Source organism: Hyperolius riggenbachi, chromosome 4 (genome assembly GCF_040937935.1).
Source record: "Hyperolius riggenbachi isolate aHypRig1 chromosome 4, aHypRig1.pri, whole genome shotgun sequence".
NCBI classification, from domain to species: domain Eukaryota; kingdom Metazoa; phylum Chordata; class Amphibia; order Anura; family Hyperoliidae; genus Hyperolius; species Hyperolius riggenbachi.
Window position 1 is genome coordinate 290,738,991 of NC_090649.1, and position 23,715 is coordinate 290,762,705.

Here is a 23,715-nt window from a genome sequence, read left to right on the forward strand (position 1 = left end):
TTAATCCATTGATTAATTTGATGGGACCACCGTTGCTGATATATGTATGTTTTTCTTACATTACTTCATGGGTGGATAGAATGAGAGAAGAAATAATAAATGGATATTTTCTAAGTAAGTTTATTTTGCTGAATTCACACTAGTTTGGCAAGAAGGAAATATTTTATTATTCTCAAAATTCAGCAGCAACTTTCTTTAAGACTATACATTGTAAACATGCCTTGCAAAGAATCTCCAATGAAATGACTGTCACAGTACAAAAGAATAATATATCATGGAGGTTTCACTGCAGCTTTTAGGATACTTTCAATGGATATTTAAGTGAGAAAGTCAAGCAGGTTTAGATTTGACATGTCACCTCAGCAACATACCACAATAAGACATGTCAACATAAAATTCAATGCATTAGACATGAGAATACATAGAAAGGTAAAATATGTGCTATGTAGACAAATAGACTTTTTTACACTGTGCAGCATTGAAGACAGAAAATTGAAAGCATGTGCGATTGTCATAATAAACACAATGGTACATTAATGCATAGCAGTTGCCGCGTAGGCAGAAATTCTGTTAGTGCATCCACTGACAGTTTAACATATCACCAGTGCCAGTGAACTTTTCCAGTTTTTATTTTCTCTGCAACTTACTCCTATTTGCCATCTCAGTGTATACTTCCTAAACGTTCAGAAACCTTCTTAGCAATAATCAATATCACAACACTCAGAACAGTTTCTAAAGTGTGTCACTGTGAGAACTGTGAAAGATGATTACCGAACACAGTTGTACATTGCTATTGCTCTAGCATATAAAATGTCATTGGTGTATTAAACCCACGACCCAAGTGTCAGCATGCCATGCATCTGTCACTCCATCTGTGAACATCAGAGGACCTCAGACTGTAGTCCAGCTGGACACTTCTGATCAAAATAGCGAACTCCTTTCACTGTTGTCACTAATATTAATAATGTGAACATGAGTACATTTTATACTATCCATATACTTGCAGATTAAGATTGTTGGACATTCGATAGCACAGTACTGTGCTGCCCCAACATTTACAGTATGTATTGTTGCTAATCTGTTTGAGCTTCATGGACTGGATTCAAAAAAAACTCTTAACTTATATTAAAGTCAGACAATTCATATTCGGATAGAACATGATTATAAGTGACTTATACACTAGGGGGTATTGCCTTTTCATCAGTGTTACAAGTCATCTTAGTTCTGTAAAATGTTTCTAAAATCAGTTGAAACTACAGTCTCTTCTTAACTTTCCCCTGTGTAAACCTGTCAAGATCTAGCTTCACATTTTCATGAACCATCAATTCAAATAAATGACTGCCTTATTTCAAAGCATGCTAACATACACCACCATGAACATGAACATTATAGGTATAATATCATGAAAAACAGACTTTTTTATGGGGTGGGTAGGTCCAGCAGGCATATCTCACCAACATTATCAACAGTATAAAATGAGTTTGCCAACTCATTATTGATATTGCTGCTCACAATAATCTTCTGTAGGACTTATCACCATGGATAACAAATGTTACACCATTTCTCTGCTCTTCCCCCTCTAGTGGTTTCTTTGTAAAAGTACAGAGTCAACTTTTAAAAGGCCTTCAGCAATGATATTTCAGCTAAAAGGCAGGCTTATCCTTTCACTAGTAGGAAGCGCTCTCCATGCCACTTCAACTGTAATGAAGGCACTTTTGACAGATCAAAACCTGCATCACTCCACTTGAAAGTGAAAACATTTATTTTCAACAGGGCTGATTCTATTTTATTTTGTAACTAACCAAAGTCAGATGCTTTGAGAACCATTATAGCTCAGCGTGTCATGTGGCATGTGCAGTGTACTACGATACACAAACATCTTTACAGCTCAGTGTATTCTACCTGATGAAAGGTGTTAATGATGTTTGTTTTAAATGCATAACTAGAACTAGTTCCCTGGGATATTAACTGGATTGGGAGCGAGTGTATGCCTGACACAGTAGCAGAGATGAAACACTGACGTGCACCCACTCTACTCTGCTGGGACGCAGTCATAGAGAAAGAAAAAGAGCAGCTGTCTGGAAACAGATTAATTCACATGAATGCATATTCAGTCACTTTGACTCAGTCTGGCCCAGCTGGTGACAATGCTATTTTACTCATCTCCATCTCTCTCGCCCAATGCGTTTCTGCTTGTGCCAGAGCTGCAGATGCATGCCCCAGTGAGCAGGACACTTTCCTGACTGCATGAGATCACTTAAGACATTATGTTCATGTCAGGTAAATTCATCAAGCTCTCAAATCTCCAGTAAAACCTCATGATATAAGAAATTCTTCAATTAACAAGTGAGTAAGATACTGCAGCCAATGAAATAAAGCATCGGCTGTTAAGGTTTATTCCTTAGTCCTTTTACTGCTGTTGAAGGAAGCTTGACTTCGATACTCATGCATTACAAATGGGGAAATAATAATATTTCCTTTTGTCCTTTATTTTATGCATTTCAAGGGTGCAATAACTACCGATCTCATAATAAAAAGTCATTTTCACGAAGGCATTAATATTTCCCTGTGCAGTGCAGTAAAGCGGCACTTTGCTTTACATTCCCAGCAGCAGGGCTTGTCATTACACACAGTTACACACACATAACACACAAAGGGGAACACAGTGGTGTTTACTAAGACTTTCCATTTAGAATTACTGTGCTGACCACGTCTCGGTACAGCAGGCAGGATTCTAGAAGCCCGTCATTCTATAGCACCACTGCAATGTCTCCTCTAGCAACTGAAAAAGCAACCCCATGCTGTGCCTTTCTATAGAAGCCATTAATAGTTAATGCTATGCCTTTCTATGGAAGCTTTATGTACATCATAATAGACCAGTAACCACTCTGTAAACAATATAGCAAAGCAAATAACCGCACAACTTAAACTTTAAGTAGCCTGGTTAAGGCAACATATATTCAAGGTAATTGAACATCTACAGCAGCAGATGTCAGTCTCTTCTCAATAAATGATTCGTATTGGTTTGTTTTACCAAGCAGTTTTTAAAAAACGTGTTTGTTGACTGGAGTTTATGGCTTCTAGTTCATTATAAATAATATAAAAAGAGATTTACTGTGCTTATCAAAGAAAATAAATGGTGAATGGTTTCCTGTACAGAACAAGCATCTGCAGGGGAGTCAGTAAGTATCTACATTCGACTTCCACTGTCCAGGGATTGTTCCTGTCATTACATTCTTGGTCACTTTTTTTCCAGTGAATCCCATAACTTACACATTTGTCACATATCTTGCTTGGTATAACCAGTATAAAGAGAGACATGTAAGACACGTCCAGAGGTATTATTTTCAAAGCTTGACAAGCTGGCAATATGTCATGTATAGGCTAAAAACTGTTCAACAGCTTAGCACCATTTAGTCAATGCAAACCACCATGACATGTGATGACGTAAACATGCAATCAAGCCTTTGTGGTGGTTAGGCATTGAAGAGTCTATATACAAGTTAATATTTGTCATGTAGTTTACCTAGAAAAGCAATGGAAATCTGTGACTGCTACTCGCACAAGAGGAGTGAAATGCTCGCATGTATGTAAGAAACCTATGGATTCTCTATGCAGCAATTTCTGTGTGCTAGTTGGTGACATGAACATGACTTTTCTTGGAGTTTGCAGTCATTACATTACATCTAGGCTTCTTGCGTTGTCACTTAAAATAAGGAGCATCTGTCCTTGTCGTGATGATACAATCCTTAATGCTGTTCTCCTATTATTTTGTCGTTCTCTGCACTGTGGCCTGTTCCTAGGGCACATACTGTAAAGACTACAGCTCATCATAGATGAATGCATTATAAATATCAAGTGTTTTTTCTCCTTAGTTTTCAGGCACTTCTGTCTTCCTCTCCTCAGCCTCGGAATGGCTAGGGCTTTGCTTCTTACTGTAGGCTGAGGTGAAGAAAGGAAGTCCATAGTTGCTAAGTCCATCAGAGATCATGTTTTGGAGGTAGGTTAAAAGATCTAAAAAAAAGACAGACAATTTTTAAGCATTTGTGAATTAAAGGTTAAATAAGAACAAGCAATAGTGTGAGTTCTAACAAATCATTCTTGCTTCACAAAATCTGGAGGGAGGGAGTGAAGGAGGATGAGGGAGAGTTGCAGCGGGCTGCATTCTAGAGAAATGCTGGCCTGATCCCACAAAAGTTTGTCCACCCATGCCCTAACTGCTACTCACCTTTCAATATCATCATTATGGTTTTAATGATAGTACCCAATTTACCACACCTCCACCAATAATTTGTAGTGCTGACATGTTCCTCAGGACTTTTGGATAGTAATTATGGTTATGTGTCCCTAACTGTCCATCAGAGGAGCACAGAATCTAATCCCTACCAAAGTCAGCCATTGTCTAATGTTCCTATTTAAGTATAAAACCAATTTCTGGGGGAACCAATAAACCTATCTGTAAGTGTTTTGTATATGGGAATAACTTGGCGTACCCAAAGAAAGCACACTAACACAGGGAGAACATACATTGTGCAGCTAGTGTCCTGTCCCAAATTTGAACTGGAGACTTTAGTGGTGGAAGGCAACAGTGCTAGCCACCATGCCACCGTGCCATCCACCTTTTTACCCTCAAAGCACCAACACCCCAAACCACTGTCTCATTACAAATATTGTATTGCAGACACACATCTGTGCATTGCCCATTAATAATATATCCACCTGCTTTCAGAAAAATGGCATAATAACTCTTACTGGATAAGTCAAGTTTTTGATCTCCTTCATATATTGCAATTAGTGAATGGGAATCTCTACAGCACAGCATTCCTTTACATTTCTAAATAATACCCTCATGATTACTGACACATTCACACAGGAAAACCAAATAAATTATTAAGTATTTAGTATACAATACTATTGGTTTAGTTTGGTAGTTTCATTGCCTTCTTTTGAAACAAATGTGAGTTAGCATGTAACACATAATGGTGAGGAAGAAGAGTAACAAAACCATTACCTTCAGTCGACTGTTTAAGTCCATTAATACCATCAAAGAAAAAACTCTGTAGGTATTCAAGAAGACCTAATAGAATGATAATGCATTTGTTATATAACATATTTGCTTTAACTAACTCAGAAGTGCAAAAAACAAGCAATACTTTCAGATGTTTTCATGTAAGTAGAGTGTAAACATATATTGAAAAAACTACCTTCTCCAAACTGTTTGAATCCATCATATCCATTCCAGAGTGCATTTTGTAAGTAGTCTAAGAGACCTAAAAGTATAGAAGTGTGTTTGCTGTCATTTATGTCATTATTATTTATCTCCTTGGTTACATTTATAGAAATGATAATATATATATGTATATATATACGCATGAAAAAAGGGCACAGTAGAAAAAGGGCTTGGCTTGTGTAACGATCGGTGTAACACAGAGAGGATCTGATTACCGGTGATCTGCAGTATCACCGAGAATGCAGATATATACCCGATTATTGATGATCTGCAGTATCACCGATAATCAGATATATCTCTAACCTCTGGACACCTGAGAGATGAAAGTGTTTTGGTGCATCAGTAATACTTTGAGGACCGCACCTGAATATCAGGTGCTAGAGCAATAAGGAGTACTGCTCCGCAGAAAGTTCCTTCCGTTGGTCTGAGCTCTCTGCAGGGAGGAGTCAGACCGAGAGTGGGAAGGACAGAACGTGAGTGACACCAATGAGGGAGTGTCACTGACAGATCTGTGAACTATCTCTCAACAGGAGAGATAGTTCTCGAGGTCGGGCAGGCCAGGTCGTTAACACACGGACAGATAAAGTACAGAGACAGGAGACGGGTTGAGAATCCAGAGACTAGCCAAGTTCAGCAACAGAATATCAGAATGACAAGGTACAAAATCAGAGATCAGAGGAATGGTCAGGAAAGCAGAAGGTCATAACAAATAATCAACAATTCCTAGACTAAGGTGTGAGTTCCTTGGTCATCAACACCTTGGAAACTGGTCTAGATAACAACACAGATGATAACAGAATTTCCTAGACCAAGGTGTGAGCTCCGTGGTCATCAACACCTTGGAAACTGGTCTAATGCAACACAGATACTGACAGGATCTGAGTGCTACCACGTAGTGATCGCAACGCCAGACACCAGAGGAATGACCAGCACCCAGTATATATACACCAGCGCTCTCCTGCGCCTCCCCTAAGTGCTGGACCAATGAAAACTGAAAGAATTGTCAGCTGACCGGCCTGGTCAGCTGACACCCCTCTGACTGTTATAAATGCTCTGCCTCTCCGCGCGCGCACGTGTCCTTCTGAACCTGTGTGGACTATCAGTCCCAGCCACACCAGACATGTGTTGCAATGCCTCTGCTGTTTTGGATGCGGAATCCGCCACACCGCTGTCTGAGCGTGCGGCGTTTTCTCCGCGTTCAGCAGTACAGACAGGAGTAGGCCTATGCGTGCAAACCGCCGCGTTGGACGCGGAATCCGCCGCCCTGTTCTCTGGGCATGCGGCGGTTTCTCCGCGTTCCGTCAGGCCAGTAAATGCAGGCCCCTACGCGCAAGCCGCCATGTTGAACGCGGAATCAGCTGCCTTACTCTGAGTACTTGCGGCGGCTGTTCCGCGTTTTCTCACAGCTTGATAATGAAATGGCGTGGGTGGGTAACAAAATCTTATAATGATAAATATCGTTGTCCAACTTTGTTAACGATAAATACCGTTGTTAAAACAGACAGGAAATAATAACTAAAATATATTAACGTTAAAAATGTTTACGTAATTCAACAATGCAGCTTAACCCAACCCTACTCTCACACAGAACACTTCCCTGGTGGTGCCTAAAACTAACTACTCCTCTGGTGACACCTAACCCTAATTAACAACCCCCCCCAGTGGTTCCTAACCCTAATTACCCCCCTGATGGTGCCTAGCCCTAACCACCACCCCCGGTGGTGCCTAGCCCTAACCACCCCCCTGGTGCTGGCTAGCCCTAACCACCCCCCTGGTGCAGGCTAACCCTAACCACCTCCCTAGTGTTGCCTAAAACTGACCACCGCCCGGGTGGTGCCTAACCCTAAGCACTCCCTTTTACACATAGAGACAATAATATCTTTGACAATGTAAAATCTGTACATAGAAACAAAATAATATGACAAAAACTATAACATTGCAAGCTTCTAAAATGATAACTACTTCAAAAACTATAATGTTCTAATGTTGTTAACGATATTTTTCATGGTGCCCTTTTTTCAGCTTTTTTCGCTGTATTAACGTATTAATTGCATTAAAGTCTATGGCGGCACCCTTTTCGTCCACCCTTGTCCTGCGGCCTATTTTCCTGGTACTATATATATATATATATATATGTATGCATTTATGATAGTATATATAAGGAAATTGTTATTTTGACTCCCTCCCTCCTCCCAAACCACAAACTCAAGCGCATAATACTGGTCTCAAACAAAGATGAGCAGTAGTTTTACAGTAAAGGAGTATATTTAAGCTTTAATCATTTTATATTTAACAGATACACAAAGCCTCTGATGGCACTTTGCTAATTTAGGACCAATACAAATGGCTGGCTGTCGGAATCCGCTGTGTTCCACACTGAGATGAATTGCAGTGTTCATCTCAATGCGTTTACACAAGACAAGTAAAGATGCAAAACATTTATATTGTGCTTTTCTACTGGGAGACTCAAAGCGCTTCAGTACTGCAGCCACTTAGTGCACACTCTACGAGCAACCAGAATCATTAAGGAGCCTTGCCCAAAAACTCCTTATTGTTTTATGCATTGGCTTGAGCCTGCATTTGAACCCTGGTTAAAGGTCAGCTGACCACTTACGATCCATTGCTGTTGATTGCGCAAGCATGTGGCTGCTGCATGTAGCTTCTAGCATTGGCATTCATGGTTCTATATCCCCCCAGGAGCTCACAACGCGATGCCAAATAAATAAGAACCATTGGCCAATGGCGAATGCTTTTCTGCTTGATAGCAGAAAATTGTTTAGCATCAGTGTAACAAGTCGCTGGCAGCCGGTCGTGTGAGCCATTTTTAAGCAAAAATGTTAATTGACCAGACCTACTGTATAGTACCCCTGATCCATTACCACCTTTGTTTACATGTACATTAACCAAACAAATACAATATTTATTATTATTATTATTTATTGTATTTATAAAGGGCCAACATATTACGCAGCGCTGCACAATAGATAAATGGGTTAACAATATTTACCCTTGATCAGCCCTTTTTGCATGCAAATAGGTAAAGTTCACTATATCAGCACCACATGTGGATGAATTCAAAGGATACTGTTCTCTTTTAGGTCATTTAATGTTACATTGCACTTAACAGGTGCCAAAAGATTTTAGTTTGTTTCTTTTGTTTTTCTTCTTCCACAGTCTACAATGTTTTGAAAACTTTTGGTAAACATAATGGTTAACTGTAAACATTAAATTTACATAATTTAATCTCACAACTTTACCTTCTTTAAGTTCAGAGAGTCCATTGAGTCCATCGTAGAACAAACTCTGTGAGTAGTTGAACGTTCCTAAAAAGAAAGGAGTAACTTAGTTTATTGCAAAGGTAGCTGGCCTGCTTTTCTTCACTAAAATAATCATGCCTGTTGTACCCCGAGCATATAAACAGGTTAATGATCCAGTCCTCAAGAGCTGAGGTCCTCACACATTTTTGGCACAACTCAATTTAACTGATGGGGATGAGTCAGGAAAGGTGTGGTTCATCTAGTAGAGCACATTTGTCCATTTCTCAATCTATCCTAAACACTGGCATGGATCTGGCCCTTGAGGACTGGAGTTCAAAATCCCTGATATAAACAAACAGACTAGCCATACAATTTTTTTTTACCTTCCTTCAATTCAGAAAGTTTGTTGAGTCCGTCATAGACCAGACTCTGGGAATAGTTTAAAGTTCCTGGAAGTAGATATGCAGTAGGATTTTTAGGACACCGTTCATGTATTGCTTAACGGAAGTAAAGAAAAGTAAAGCATCTCTATACTACAAAGCACTAGCAGCACAGTATTCTTTTACCGTCTTTAATTTCAGAAAGTCTATTAAGTCCATCATACAGCAGACACTGAGAATAGTTAACAGTTCCTGAAAGAAGAAATGCAATTGTTTTTGTGGCAAAAATACTTCTTGTTATCGTGAATGCTTGGCAAGCTGGCGAATGCTCAGTCAAAGCATATTTATATGAGAACAGCTGAAATATTGTTCGGCCAGCCTTGTGCTTCACATGCCTCTGCCATACTGCATAGTCAAGAAGCTGATACTACTATTTTAACATTGAACCAGCAACTACACACTATGGTTTTGTGTGTGTGTGTGTGTGTGTGTGTGTGTGTGCGTGCGTGCGTGCGTGCGTGCGTGCGTGCGTGTGTGTGTGTGTGTGTGTGTTTTAAGCAAAGCAAAGCTGTGCTATATACTAGAAGCAAATAGTGTTGAAGTGTAGATTCAATTACCTTCTTTTATTTCAGAAAGAACACTTAATCCATCATAAAATTTACTCTGTGAGTAGTTTAGTGCTCCTATCAGAAAAGAAACATATTATTAATGTATAAAAAAGCTTAATTGTCCTACGCCACCCAAAACTTGTATTTTGAATAATACGGAGAAGAGGTAGAAATGTATAAATCCTCCTGAAATGTTATTACTGATTTTTGTGTCACCTCTGGGGAGAATGTCCTTCTTCATCCTCACTTCTTATCCTAGGGATCACCATTGAAGTCCTAATGATTATTAGAGCAGCAGGGAACAGACCAAAAAGTGCTAATGCCTGGAACCCACCAGCAGTACGTTACTAAGCCATTTCTAAGTACTTGTGCTTTGAAAAGCTATTGCTAATGTAATGCTATGGGTGTGATCTTATTTGAGTGATGTGCTTTTAAAAAAAATCCTCATAGCATTGCATTAGCAAGAGCTTTACAAATCACTAGTTCTTACAAAAGGCTGCTAGTGGATTTGAGCCCTTGTTTTTCCTTTTAATCACACAGCAAAAAGTCCCTTTTTATTTTAACATCTGCTCTTTTAGAAGAGCAGAGGCGCCAAAAGGATAAAAGGAAGCTAAATGAGCTTAAAAAACAAATTCTTGGTAAATAGAGGAGGTAGTGGTGGACTAACCTCCTCCAAGTAGACACACAACGACTGTAGTAAACACAGTCAATATATTTTATTTATGAACTCCAAATATGCAACGCATTTCGCAGGTTTGATCCCGCTTCATCAGGCAATAACAACGGAGCAATAGCATATGTGGTCAGTAGAAGAGCCAGGCACAGAGGAAAAATTACAATAAAAAAAAAAGACATAAATGGTTACCTAAGGGTCTGAACTTTTTAAACATGCATTTGAAGGGGGTATACTACGAACATTTTTTTAATTACAAGCTTGTAAATAGTGATGGACGCAAAACAGAAAAAATGAACCTTTATTTCCAAATAAAATATTGGCACCATACATTGTGATAGGGACAAAATTTAAATGGTGTCATAACCGAGACAAACGGGCAAATAAAATACATAGGTTTTAATTATAGTAGCGTGGATTATTTTAAAGCTATAATGGCTGAAAATTGAGAAATAATGATTTTTTTTCCATTTTTTTCTTATTAATCCCGTTAAAATGCATTTATAAAAAAAATAATTCTTAGCAAAATGTGCCACCAAAAGAAAGCCTAATTAGTGGCAGAAAAAACAAGATATAGATCAATAAATTGTGATAAGTAGTGATAAAGTTATTAGCGAATGAATGGGAGGTGAAAATTGCTCTGATGCATAAGGTAAAAAAAATCCCCGCGGGCTGAAATGGTTAACCTTTTATCTTGTACTTTTATTTATTTATCAATTTATTTATTTGGTCAATAAAGAAAAAGACTTGTAGAACAGAATACTTTACCATCTTTGAATTCAGAAAATCTACTGACTCCATTATAGAAAACACTCTGGAGGTAGTTCATAGTTCCTGAAAAGGAAACATACTTGTGAGATGTGATTACTAGAATTCTGTTATTCCTTAATGCAAGAAAGCAAGATGGGCACACATGTTGCACTCATATTTGTTGTTACCATCTTTGAATTCAGAAAGTGTATCAAGTCCTTCATACAACAGCTTCTGGGTGTAATTAACAGTTCCTGAAAGACAAGATAACATTTAATACTTATAAAATCGCATTTTTCTTTCTCCGTATATTTATTTTGATAACTATTTTTCTAATGGTTTATAAAGGTTTGGACAGGCACTTACAACTAAAGATCAAAGCCAAGGTGAGGAATAGGTCCAGATAGTCATGGATGTTATGTACAAAATGTTAGAACATTGTTTGATAAGCCTGCCCTTATTATACCATGAATGACCCTAATCTAAGTTAGGCCTCTTTCACAAAGGCAGCTGACAGGTTGCGGGTGCTAGTTAGCGCTCGGTACCAGTGCTAGGGAGGCGCACAACACTCTCCTTCAGAGAATCAGATCTTAGTGCTTGCTTGACACCAGCATCTTATTGATACTTCACTTTATTTTACAATCCATGCTAGAGCCAGTGTACTAAATCATTGACTGGATTCCTCATTGTCTTGTCCTTGGCTACTGATTCAGCTTGTGCAATCTGAAAGCGAACCTCCAGACTAAAAATCTACTCAGCAGCACTGAAAAGGCTGCACAGAAAAAACTGCCCGGGCATTTTTCCTCTGATGCTGTGCAAAGCATAATGGGATTTCTCATGTTGTTCTGCTTTTTTGGCGCAATTTTTTTTTAACCACTTTACCCCCAGCCGTACGGATATCTCAGTCCCTTTTTCCATCCTTTCACCCTCAGGGACAGAGATATCTGTACCTCCCGTGCTCCCGATGCTGCCTGCTCACTCGTGCGTGCACTCCCGCTCTTATGCATGCCGCCACCCGCTCGCCCGGAGATCAATGAACGGGAAAAAACGTTCCCGTTCGTTGATCTGAAGCAGCGCGATCATTGTGAATTTTTTTTTTTCCCAGCCTCATAGCACTTCCTGCAAGCGTCCTTCCGACGCTTGCAGGTCGCATAAACAAAAAGTTACTGTGGCCATGGCCATCTTGTGGCCAAATAGTAAAACTACACCCTAAAGCATTTTTCATATTCAAATACATTAGTTTTATACACAAAAATAACTCATTACCTCCCACACTCGCCAATTTTATTTTTTTTTGTAATAAAAAAAAAATTACAATTAAAAAAAATACATAAATAGTTACCTTAGGGACTGAACTTTTTAAATATTAATGTCAAGAGGGTATAACACTGTTACTTTATAAACTATGGGCTTGTAATTAGGGATGGACGCAAAACTGAAATTGACTGAATATTGGCGCCAAACATTGTGATAGGGACATAATTTAAACAGTTTTATAACCGGGACAAATGGGCAAAACAATTTCATGGGTTTTAATTACAGTAGCATGCATTATTTAAAAACTATAATGGCCGAAAACTGAAAAATAATGAATTTTTTCCCACATTTTTTCCTATTTTCCCATTAAAACATATTTAGAATAAAATAATTCTTGGCATAATGTCACACCTAAAGAAAGCCTAATTGGTGGCAAAAAAAAAACAAGATATAGTTCATTTCATTGTGATCAGTAATGATAAAGTTATAGACGAATGAATGGAAGGAGCGATGAAAGGTGAAAATTGCTCTGGTGCTCAAGGGGTAAAACCCCTCAGTGGTGAAGTGGTTCATTTTGAACTTGAGATTTGAACCCTAGCATGCGCAGCTGGGAGGGGTGATCAGGACACAGGACAGTTGGAACTGTGTCTCATGCTCCCTGTCACCATCATTCAACCAAAAAGATGGCTGCCCCATGGAATCACAAACATTTGCCTGTTCTTTTAAAACAGGGCAAGAGATTATATTACCTATATACCGTATATACTCGCAAGCAAGCCGACCCGCATGTAAGCCGACCCCCCAACTTTCACCTGATAAAACAGGGAAAAATGATTGACCCCCATATAAGCCGGGGGTAGGAAATGCTGGCCGCCTTATTCCCCTAGTGTGTCCCAGTATAGCTAGTATAGTGCACAGTATAGCTAGTATAGTGCTCAGTATAGCTAGTATAGTGCCCCAGTTTAGCTAGTATAGTGCTCAGTATAGCTAGTATAGTGCTCAGTATAGCTAGTATAGTGCTCAGTATAGCTAGTATAGTGCCCAGTATAGCTAGTATAGTGCCCAGTATCGCTAGTATAGTGCCCAGTATCGCTAGTATAGTGCTCAGTATAGCTAGTATAGTGCTCAGTATAGCTAGTATAGTGCTCAGTATAGCCAGTATAGTGCCCCATTATAGCTAGCATAGTGCCCCAGTATAGCTAGTATAGTGCTCAGTATAGCTAGTATAGTGCCCCAGTTTAGCTAGTATAGTGCTCAGTATAGCTAGTATAGTGCTCAGTAATAGCTAGTATAGTGCTCAGTAATAGCTAGTATAGTGCTCAGTATAGCTAGTATAGTGCTCAGTATAGCTAGTATAGTGCTCAGTATAGCCAGTATAGTGCTCAGTATAGCCAGTATAGTGCTCAGTATAGCCAGTATAGTGCCCCATTATAGCTAGTATAGTGCCCAGTATAGCCAGTATAGTGCCCAGTATAGCTAGTATAGTGCCCAGTATAGCTAGTATAGTGCCCATTATAGCTAGCATAGTGCCCCAGTATAGCTAACATAGTGCCCCAGTATGAGTAGGTGGGTGGGTAGGTGCTGCCCCTCCCCGCTCCCCCCGCGGCCGCCGCTACTATTACCTTAGGCGGCGCCGCTTCCTCTATCCCCGTCCTGCTCCGATAACTAACTCATTCACAGCAGCGCGCCCCTCGCTGCTGTGATGATGGAGGAAACCATAGAGAGCAGCTTCCTGTAGCGGCGATGCCGTTACTATGGGAACCGCTCTCTATGGTTTCCTCCATCATCACAGCAGCGAGGGGCGCGCTGCTGTGAATGAGTTAGTTATCGGAGCAGGACGGGGATAGAGGAAGCGGCGCCACCTAAGGTAATAGTAGCGGCGGCCGCGGGGGGAGCGGGGAGGGGCAGCACCTACTAACCCACCTACCCATGACTCGCAAGCAAGCCGACCCCCCAACTTTTGGGCCACTTTTGGGGGGTGAAAAATTCGGCTTGCTTGCGAGTATATATTATTTTAATTAACATAACTAATGTAACTTAATGACAGTATGTTTGTTTAGGCTGAAGTTTCCCTTTAAGTTGCCTGCTGCCAGCTACGATCTCCGCCTGTTTCATCACCATCCCCTGACATCTGTGTAGTTTCATGACAAAAGTTTTTTTGACCTGCTCATATGATGTTTTATAGGAACTCCATTTTTTTCCCAAGGCCCCCTCAATATCTTCTTCTATTAGGGATCCAAATGAGTTATTTTTGCTGAATGAGATGATTTGGGTATCAAAGACACCACAGAAGGTGGCTACAAAAGGGAGTAGCACAAATATCAGTAGCATCCAAACTTTGATAATATTAGAGGATACTTGCTAAACCATGATCAATGAGCCATGATTGTTACACCCCAGCAACCCAGAGATATGGGGCCACAAGTCAACAACAGAAGTCCCAATTTCCCCCCTTCAGAAGTGGGTTAATGGAAATCTGGTGAGGACCGATTAAATCACCTGTTTCTGTAAGCACAGGGGAAAAAAACCCTTGTTTTATTAGATTCTCTTACTGATTCTATGGCTTTTCAGCACATTTTTAGCACTTTCAGAATAGATAAGCAGGATGAATGAAATTTCAAGAATTGTACTGTCGTTTTAGATATGTGTTGAAGTCCTAAGAACTGACAAGTTCAAATATTTATTTGTCATTTACCTTCTTTGAACTCAGAAAGCTGATCTACTCCATAGGAGAAAATATTCCGTGTGTACTGAAGAATACCTGGCAATAAAAAGGGATACCATGATTTAATAACAGAAAAAAATAAATAAAAGTAGTACATATACTAAGGAAATAAATGTAGACACATTCCAGAATGAAAAATATATTTCACTTGTAAAAGTTTCAAATAAAAACAAAAAAGCACCCAAAAACTTTTATTATAAGAAAATCAGAAGCAGCAGAGGAAATATGGTAATTTATAATGGCAATACATTTGAATGCAAAGAAATACTACCTTCTCCTAGTGCACTAAGATTATCGAATGTATTATTGTATAAATCCTGGATATAGGTAGACGTATCTGCAAAATACAAAATTACAAACACATTAAAATGTGATTGTATTCCAACGAACACATTTATTTGATTTGTTTCAGTTCACTTCTGTTCAATTAGCTCTTAGTCAGCTGTTATCAGAATATTACTTGCCTACAATAGGCTACATGATTACCTTCTTTCAACTGGCCGAACTTGTTAACCGTTGCATTGTAGACATCTTGGACATAGGTAAACACATCTGGAAAATAGTATTAGAGATACATATACAATCAAGCAAAACTGTAGAACATGTATTCACTTTGTAACCACCTATTAATATTATTGTTATCCTGCATTTATATAGCGCTGACATTGCTTTACAGAGCACAATAAATAATAATAATTATTATTATTTAGTATTTACATAGTGCCAACATCTTCCGCAGCACTGTACAGAGTATATTGTCTTGTCACTTAACTGTCCCTCACAGGGGCTCACAATCTAATCCCTACCGTAGTCATACGTCTATCTATGTATCGTAGTATAGGGCCAAATTTAGGGGGAAACTAATTAACCTATCTGAATGTTTTTGGGATGTGGGAGGAAACCAGAATACCCGGAGGAAACCCACACAGACACGGGGAGAATATACAAACTCCTTGCAGATGTTGACCTGGCTGGGATTTAAACCAGGGACCCAGCATTGTTAGGCGACTTTACCACCATGCTGCTCTAATTCATATTATTAACTGCCACACAATCTAAAATTCCTTACATAGTCACAGTTGGATATCTTTACAAAAGTATACGGCAACTACTAAGCTTTTAGGGTGTGGTAGGAAACCCAAAATTATAAACGGACAGAATAGTGTTTCCTCACTTTTCTGCATCCACTCACTAAGGCTGAGTTTGCACAAATATAAACATCTGGAAGCCGAGTGGAGTCCCAGAAATTTGCAAGCTGGCCCTCAGTGGTTATAAGGTAACTATATTCCATTAATAGACTTGGCATAAAGTGCAACCAAGGGAATGAAAGCAGCCTAAATAAATCAGTAAGACAGGAGGTGCTTCTGCTCCTGACAGCACATCATGCAGAACATTTAAAGAATATAAATTTGGTAACCAGGAAAGCAGGGGCCAAGTGCATAGAACAGTGATGTGCAGGATAGAGTCAAAAGCTTCATGCCTCTTGCACACTACATGCGATTCCAATTTTTTATACAGTCCGATTTATGATTCCGATTAAAAAACATAGCAGCAAGCAGTACTATCTTAATTGGAATCAAAGATCGGAATCGCATGTAGTGTGCAAGAGGCCTCTATGTCTGCCTAATTGCCTAATAATGCCTATGTCTGCCCTTTTTTTGCCTAATAAATAAACATTGTTTATTGTCTCTTTTTGACAATAAACAATGTTTTGTTTGTTTGTTTGTTTGTTTGTTGGTTTATTTAGGACAGTTAATTACCATTGGACAAATATGATGAAAGATAATTGAAGTTTTGGGAATCATTAAACCTAAACGAACTTTTCTGAAAGTTGCACATTTGTGAATTGTTCTGTTGATGCAAAGGATTAAGTGGTATATTCACTCTCTGCTTGTAAAGTTTATGCGTGCAAGCAGCACACATATAGTTTATTGGGCTTTAAGCAAATTGTAGTTTATTTGGCTGTGGAGAAAGAAAATAAAAATCTGCAATAAGGCTCAGGAATTCATCATTCAACAGTTTTTTATTTCAATATGGGATAATTCCAGGTAAATCAAAGACATGTTTTTGTATATATGTAATATTTTACTCTCAAACTCACAACTGCTCACTGCTGCCTGGTAAGTGCTCACTGCTGCCTGGGTAAGAGATACCAATGTATCCCTATATTTGTTACTCCTGAGAGGTGTTGGAGTCCTCCTAATTGTTATAGAAGGCAGCATGACTCAATCACATGTCACCCCTGGGCTGCTGTAGGTACCCCCACCTCCCTGAGCATTTGGTGAGAATGATCCCCTTATCCATAACATTGGCTCCTTTTGCAGAGTAGCCCCAAATGTTATACACAATATCAACTGGCACTGCTTAGGGGTAGGAGCCAAATTCTAGCTGGGCTTTGAATTCCATGGAGAAGACCAACTTGAATTGGCAAAAAAGGTAGCCCAATTGTATTAAAAAAAATTATTAATTTACATTTATAAGGTCCCTGAGTCTCCCCATTGTCCCCGGTTGAGATAATGTTTATTAAATGAAATTTCGCCTTTTTTTAAAGACTATGTAATGACATTTGAGAACAATATATTGGCTGAGGGACCTGCCGGGACACTTGAAAATATTCTATTGGATGAGGGAATGCAACAGCACCTGAGACTACGAAGTAATGTAAGTAAACTAGTAGCCATTTGTCTACTAGAATACCACGCTGGTGTATATTTAAACAGACAAAGCATTCCCTGAAGCAATGCACTAGAAATGTTTTGCATACATAATGTGTGATATGTTAGCCAGTCCAATCATAGTTTAGATGGAAGTGTCTTGCAACCAATTATGATGCTTAGTTCTTAAAGGGACACTTAAGCCAGAAAAAAAATGAGTTTTACTCACCTGGAGCTTTTACAAGCCCCCTGCAGCAGTCCTGTACCCTCGCAGCCACTCACTAATCCTCTGGTCCCCCGCTGCCAGCTAGTTTCGTTTTTGCCGACAGGCCCGTCAGGACTTGCCACGCGTAGCTTCTTCCGCATTCCCGACTGTAATTAGCGCTATTGCGGGCCGCAACGCGTACAAAAATACGCGTTGCCGCATTACAAATGCATAGATATGCGGCAATTCATATTTTCGTACGTGTTGCGGACGGCAATAGTGCTAATTGCAGTCGGTAATGCAGAAAAAGCTACGCTTGGCCAGTCCTGACGGGCCTGTTGGCAAAAATGAAACTAGCTGGCAGCGGGGAACCAGAGGATTAGTGAGTGGCTGTGAGGGCACAGGACTGCTGCAGGGGGCTGGTAGAAGCCCCAGGTGAGTAAAACTCATTTTTTTCTGACTTAAGGTTCACTTTAAAGGTAATATAATATTTACCTGTTCCAAAATGAGTGGCTCTATCACGCCAGTCACAGTAGAGATTGCTGATGTATTCAGTAAGATCTGCAGAACATAAATAATCCAATATGATTGCAATAGATTTTCTAGATTGACAGACACAGACAGACAAGAATCTTTAAAAGCTTTATTATATAAATGAACATCCACTTGAGGAACTATTGCTGAATGGTCATTGATGTTACTGTATCAATAGCAATGATAAAATCAAATTCATATAGATTTACAGGATAAAAGGCCATATCTGTTTACTTATTGATTTCTTTTTGTCGTTTCCTGTCTGAACAGTTAACCTGCTTTTTTTCAATCTGTAGCAAGGCTATGAAAATGTATTTTGAAAGATCGTACAGTGAAAATTACAGAAATCCTGTAAAGCTTCTGCATCAAGGTGTCTACATATATTTTCAGACTGGCCCAAACAAATTCTGTGCATATTTGGGTTGAGTGCTTTGAACTTAAAGAGAAACTCCAACCTAGAATTGAACTTTATCCCAATCAGTAGCTGATACCCCCTTTTACATGAGAAATATAATGATTTTCACAAACAGACCATCAGGGGGCGCTGTATGACTGATTTTGTGCTGAAACCCCTCCCACAAGAAGGTCTGAGTACTCTGGGCAAACTGCCACAATGTAACAATGTTCACAGACAGGAATTAGCTGTTTACAGCTGTCTCTAACAGCCAAAACAGCTAGAAGCAGCTACATAACCTGCCCACAGTAAAAATGTCACCATGTAATAAATGTCCGAATGTAAATCGGGGAGAGGAAAGATTTTACAATGAGCAAACACTGACTAAATCATTTATACATAATTATGGTAAAGAATGAAGCACTTTTTTACTACATTATTTTCACTGGAGTTCCTCTTTAAGCGCAAGTCAACTAAAATCCTATATTTATTTGACTCATTCTGACCATATTCAGAGTTGTGTATTTGTTTGCATTAGATGTTTCCATTGCCTACACAGTTGTACACCTAGTATTAGAGCTACAGTAGACTCCCGGTTATGCGAAAGTCAGCTAACCAGCAGTTTCAACCAACCAGTACAAATTGCTGGCGGTACTCACAGTGGGTGGATTCTTAGACTGTTTGTGGGCTTTGCGGTGCTTAAAGACTGGACTCCACAGCTCCAGCCAAGTTAAATATACTTTCAATTACTTTATTTTAACATTTAATGAAGAGTTCATGGTATTTATATATATATATATATATATATATATATATATATATATATATATATATATATATATATATATATATATATATATATATATATATATATATATATATATATATATATATATATATGGAGTATAGTACTGTATTAGCTATGCCTTTTTATTAACATGAGTCTTAAAGGGGTCTATAGTGAAAATGATGCTGTTACATTATCCCCACATATGGACAGCATACATTTCATCATAGAGTTTGTGTTAAAAACATATCTAACATCCCTCTACTCCTCTACACAGCTGAACTGCATAATTAGATCAGATATCGCTGATAAAAAAGTGTTGGACTGCTAACAGACACTCTATAAAGCTGATTTATAGAGACACTCTATAAAGCTGATTCATACACACTACAGAGCCACACGCTGTTGCTTTTCATATGTTAACTAGCTAATTAAATAAATAAACAGGCTGCTAAATAGCTACTTACTTAGCAGCCTGTTTATTTATTTAGCTAGTTACATGTGAACACCAAAGCGGCTCTGTAGTGTGTGTCAGCCAGCCTCAAATCAGCTGTTGACTGTCTTCTAGTTATAAATCATCTGGTGCAGTGTCTGTTTAGCAGTGCAGTCCGATGCTTACAGCATGGAAATGATGGTAGCTCAACCCTGTAGGAGGGCAGAATTAGTGTTATCAGCTACTCTTTAAACAAAGTTAAGGAATGGTGGGGGGAAAGGCTGCACATCCCTAAACACATGTTGCAATTGAATGGTTAATCCCACAGGCATACACCGCCTCTGCCAGATTGAAAAATGCATGCCCTGCATCCAAGATGATTTGCATCGAATTGAATGCGAAGTGTGCAGAAAATCTATTTAGGTGCTGCACACTGAGCTGGTGGTCATTTTAGATGCAGTCTTAGTGGTATGCGCTGGTGTTCTCCTCATTACTCTTTAAACACATTAAATAATTGATGTGGGGATAATGGAACAGCATCATTTTCGCTATAGTGCCCCTTTAAGTAATCAGAAAGCACCCTTATCCAGCAACAGTTGATCCCTGTCAGTGCCAGAAAACCAAGATTTTACCGTAATTTGTTTTTAATTGTAAAGTACATGTGTCACCAGAGAGTTATGAATAGCGACCAAAGTTACTGTAATCAAATCTTTAATCCAAAGCATAAAGAGTTAAATTCTTCTATGTCCTGGATGCACAGAGGAGAGAATGCATGTTGCTCTGCAGGGATAATAAGCACATTTGGCCTTTGAAACAGATATTGGGCCTGATCCTATTCACTTTTTCCCCCAAGTGTTCTCTTAGGCCCAGTGCACACCGAGCGGTTTTTGAAACGATCCGCCGGCCGCATCCGCCTATAAAAACGCTTGTCTAATGTATTGCAATGGGATGGTGCACACCGGCGGTTTGCGGTTTTTGCCAAGCCGCAAACGCGTCTCCTGCTGCGCGTTTGCGGTTTTCGGAAGCGTTTCGTCCTCAATGTAAAGTATAGGAAAAACGCAAACCGCTCTGAAAAACGCTACTTCAGAGCGGTTTGCCAGGCATTTTTGTTACAGTAGCTGTTCAGTAACAGCTTTTACTGTAACAATATGTGTAATCTGCTACACAAAAACGCACCCAAAACCGCTAGGTATGTTTAGAAAACCTCTCTAAACATACCTAGAATCGCTCTGAAATCAGCTCCCAAAACCGCTAGCGTATTGCGGACCTGCTAGCGGTTTTGGTGTGCACTGGGCCTTACTTACATTTTGGCACTTTTTCAAATACAGATTACCAAATTTATTTTACACAGAAGATGAAAAATTATCTTTTAGGAGAAAATTTACGAGAAAAATTAAATTGGATCAGGCCCAATCTGTCTATTATTTTTCTTCTATAATCTGAATACATGCACTTATCATTCTGTTGCAATTAACGCTTATGTATCTGAATTTGTTGGTCTTTAAAGTCTTTTACAATAAGCAAGAGCAGGCATTTTAGCTTGTGGGGTTAATAAGCATAAGTCATGCTTAGCCCAACAATGAGCCAGCAATACTTTCTGTAACCTCAGTAATTTGGTTGGAACCTTCATGAAAATAGCCCTGGAGGTATTGAAGTATATCTGAATAAATGGAAAAACAGTTGTTGTCTTGTGCTAAGGTGAAACATTATTTTTAAAGAGGAACATTAACCCAGGGTTGAACTTCAACCCAATCAGCAGCCAATAGATACCACCTGTCCCATGTGAAATCTGGCAATTAACAAATGACCTGTAAAGTTCAATGATGACAGCTTGTTAGTTACAAAATGATTAAATACCTTCTTTTGCCTGATTGAATGTGTTTAGCCCATTGTAGAAGAAGTCCTGAGTGTGCTGGAAAACACCTAAGACATGAGAAATGGAATAAGTGCAAACATTTTCACTGCGCAAACACTGCAAATCACATTTATATTCATTTTGAATTGTTGATGGTATATTTCTGTTGTGCTAAAGGAAGATCCTCCCTCATCTGTAATGTGGAGTTACAGAGACAAATAATGTAGTAGTAATATAAAGAAAATTAATAAGTCTTTTGAAAATATTAATATATACAATTCCTACTTAAACCACTTCATGCCATGCATTGATGGGTTACCATGGCCTTGTGCCCATGCATGTGGGCGGGATCCTATGGAGCCTGTGAATGTGCATTTTGGCAGAATGGATGTTTATTATACATCCTCTTTGCACTAATTAGTGCATAAATAAGATGTTTATAAATGTCCATTTTACAGTAAGTGGATAAAGTACAATAAATACAATACATAATCATGGATGCCTTACTAACTTTTCATAATTGTAACATTTGCTTTCTAACTTAGAGGAACAGCAGTGCTTGTAAGTAAGCTTTACCATTTCTGGACTGGACGGCTCTGGCCGCTTTACGACCAAAGTCCTCTGTGCCCTTTTTAGTACTCTGATTGCTGCGATTGACTCACAGCAATCACGGGGGCAGGAGTCCGTTAAATCGTCTCCTGATCGATATGCGGAAGCTATGCTATTAGCGTGACAGCATAGCAAGCGGGTGCAGTGATGCAAACAGAGGCAGGAACGGCAAGAGTGACAAGGTCCCTAAAATCCCCCCAATTCCCTGGACCTTAAGAACATGGCTATACATTAATGATCCTGCAAACTTTACTAGTATTTATTCAAAATCATCTACTACTAGGTTACAAAAGAGTACCATTCACATGGCTCAGAAGTTTTACCTGCAGTGAGAATCTTTAAATAAACTAAGGCTGTCCTGGATTTATTAATAAAGTTGCATGTATAGATTTGTGCAAATGACTGAAGTGGCACGGCTGCTAATTCAATAATCTTTTCTGCAACCCTTCCTGTGACTTGCTATGACCCAGGTGAAGTGGAATATTCAGCTAGCTGTTGGAATCAGCTGGACAAGAAGGAGTCTAATTTGAGAGACTAGTAAGGGCATGCATATTTTAGAACTAATATTACCTTGTCCAAACTCAGAGACTGTGTTAACCACATTATTGAAAGTACTTTGGAGGTAGTCAACAGAATCTAAAGGAATACAGAAACAAAATGTATTTTGAGCCAGAAAATGGAAGGATGGTAAACTCATTTCAATATCTTTCAAACATTTCACAAGGTGACTTTGTATTTTATCAGCAAAACACTATAATTACATCTCAATAATGTGCCACGCAAGTCCTGTCACCTCTATATTTTCCTAGAGGACATTACCAATATGTTGTCCATCAGTTCATGACTTTCTGACTCAAGAAGCCATATGACTTTGTTCACTATATCCAAAGGTGATTGGCTATTAGGCAAACAGAGCAATTTTCTGTCTAGATGCTATACATTCTAAATTAGCCACTTTTTCAGACAGTATATTTACATCCTCTAAAACATCATTTAAACCCTCCGGAGCACTTAATACAACATATTTTTTCACTATATCCAAAGGTGATTGGCTATTAGGCAAACAGGGCAATTTTCTGTCTAGATGCTATACATTCTAAATTAGCCACTTTTTCAGACAGTATATTTACATCCTCTAAAACATCATTTAAACCCTCCGGAGCACTTAATACAACATATTTTTGGCATATAAGACACACTTTTTCTCCCCCACAATTGGGAGGAAAAAGTCAGTGCGTTTTATATGCCGAAGGTCTGGCCAGGTGTCTCCCCCACAAGCTCTTACCCTTCCAGCAATCTGCACCATCTCCTCTGTCTGTGTTTTCCATTGTATATAGCCGATTCTGCCACTGTATACACTAGTC

At 39.1% G+C, this 23,715-nt stretch overlaps 1 protein-coding gene across 50 annotated transcripts in view; it reads right to left on the minus strand.

Moving 5' to 3' along the window:
- Positions 1-611: 611 nt before the first annotated feature.
- The window catches only part of LOC137503854 (titin homolog), a 1,065,379-nt gene continuing 1,042,275 nt past the window's right edge, over positions 612-23,715 (minus strand). For 48 of the 50 annotated variants that reach the window (XM_068231415.1, XM_068231409.1, XM_068231432.1 and 45 more), the window contains 15 exons: positions 22,922-22,987; positions 21,745-21,810; positions 18,235-18,300; positions 15,367-15,432; positions 15,152-15,217; positions 14,851-14,916; positions 11,087-11,152; positions 10,917-10,982; positions 9,485-9,550; positions 9,054-9,119; positions 8,871-8,936; positions 8,488-8,553; positions 5,205-5,270; positions 5,012-5,077; positions 612-4,014 (listed from right to left, as the gene is read on the minus strand). In XM_068231415.1, the coding sequence (XP_068087516.1) occupies positions 3,872-4,014; positions 5,012-5,077; positions 5,205-5,270; positions 8,488-8,553; positions 8,871-8,936; positions 9,054-9,119; positions 9,485-9,550; positions 10,917-10,982; positions 11,087-11,152; positions 14,851-14,916; positions 15,152-15,217; positions 15,367-15,432; positions 18,235-18,300; positions 21,745-21,810; positions 22,922-22,987 (1,067 nt within the window). In that variant the 3' untranslated portion in view covers positions 612-3,871. The remainder of the gene's footprint in view (positions 4,015-5,011; positions 5,078-5,204; positions 5,271-8,487; positions 8,554-8,870; positions 8,937-9,053; positions 9,120-9,484; positions 9,551-10,916; positions 10,983-11,086; positions 11,153-14,850; positions 14,917-15,151; positions 15,218-15,366; positions 15,433-18,234; positions 18,301-21,744; positions 21,811-22,921; positions 22,988-23,715) is intronic. The other 2 variants (XM_068231437.1, XM_068231450.1) reach the window with 2 other exon arrangements.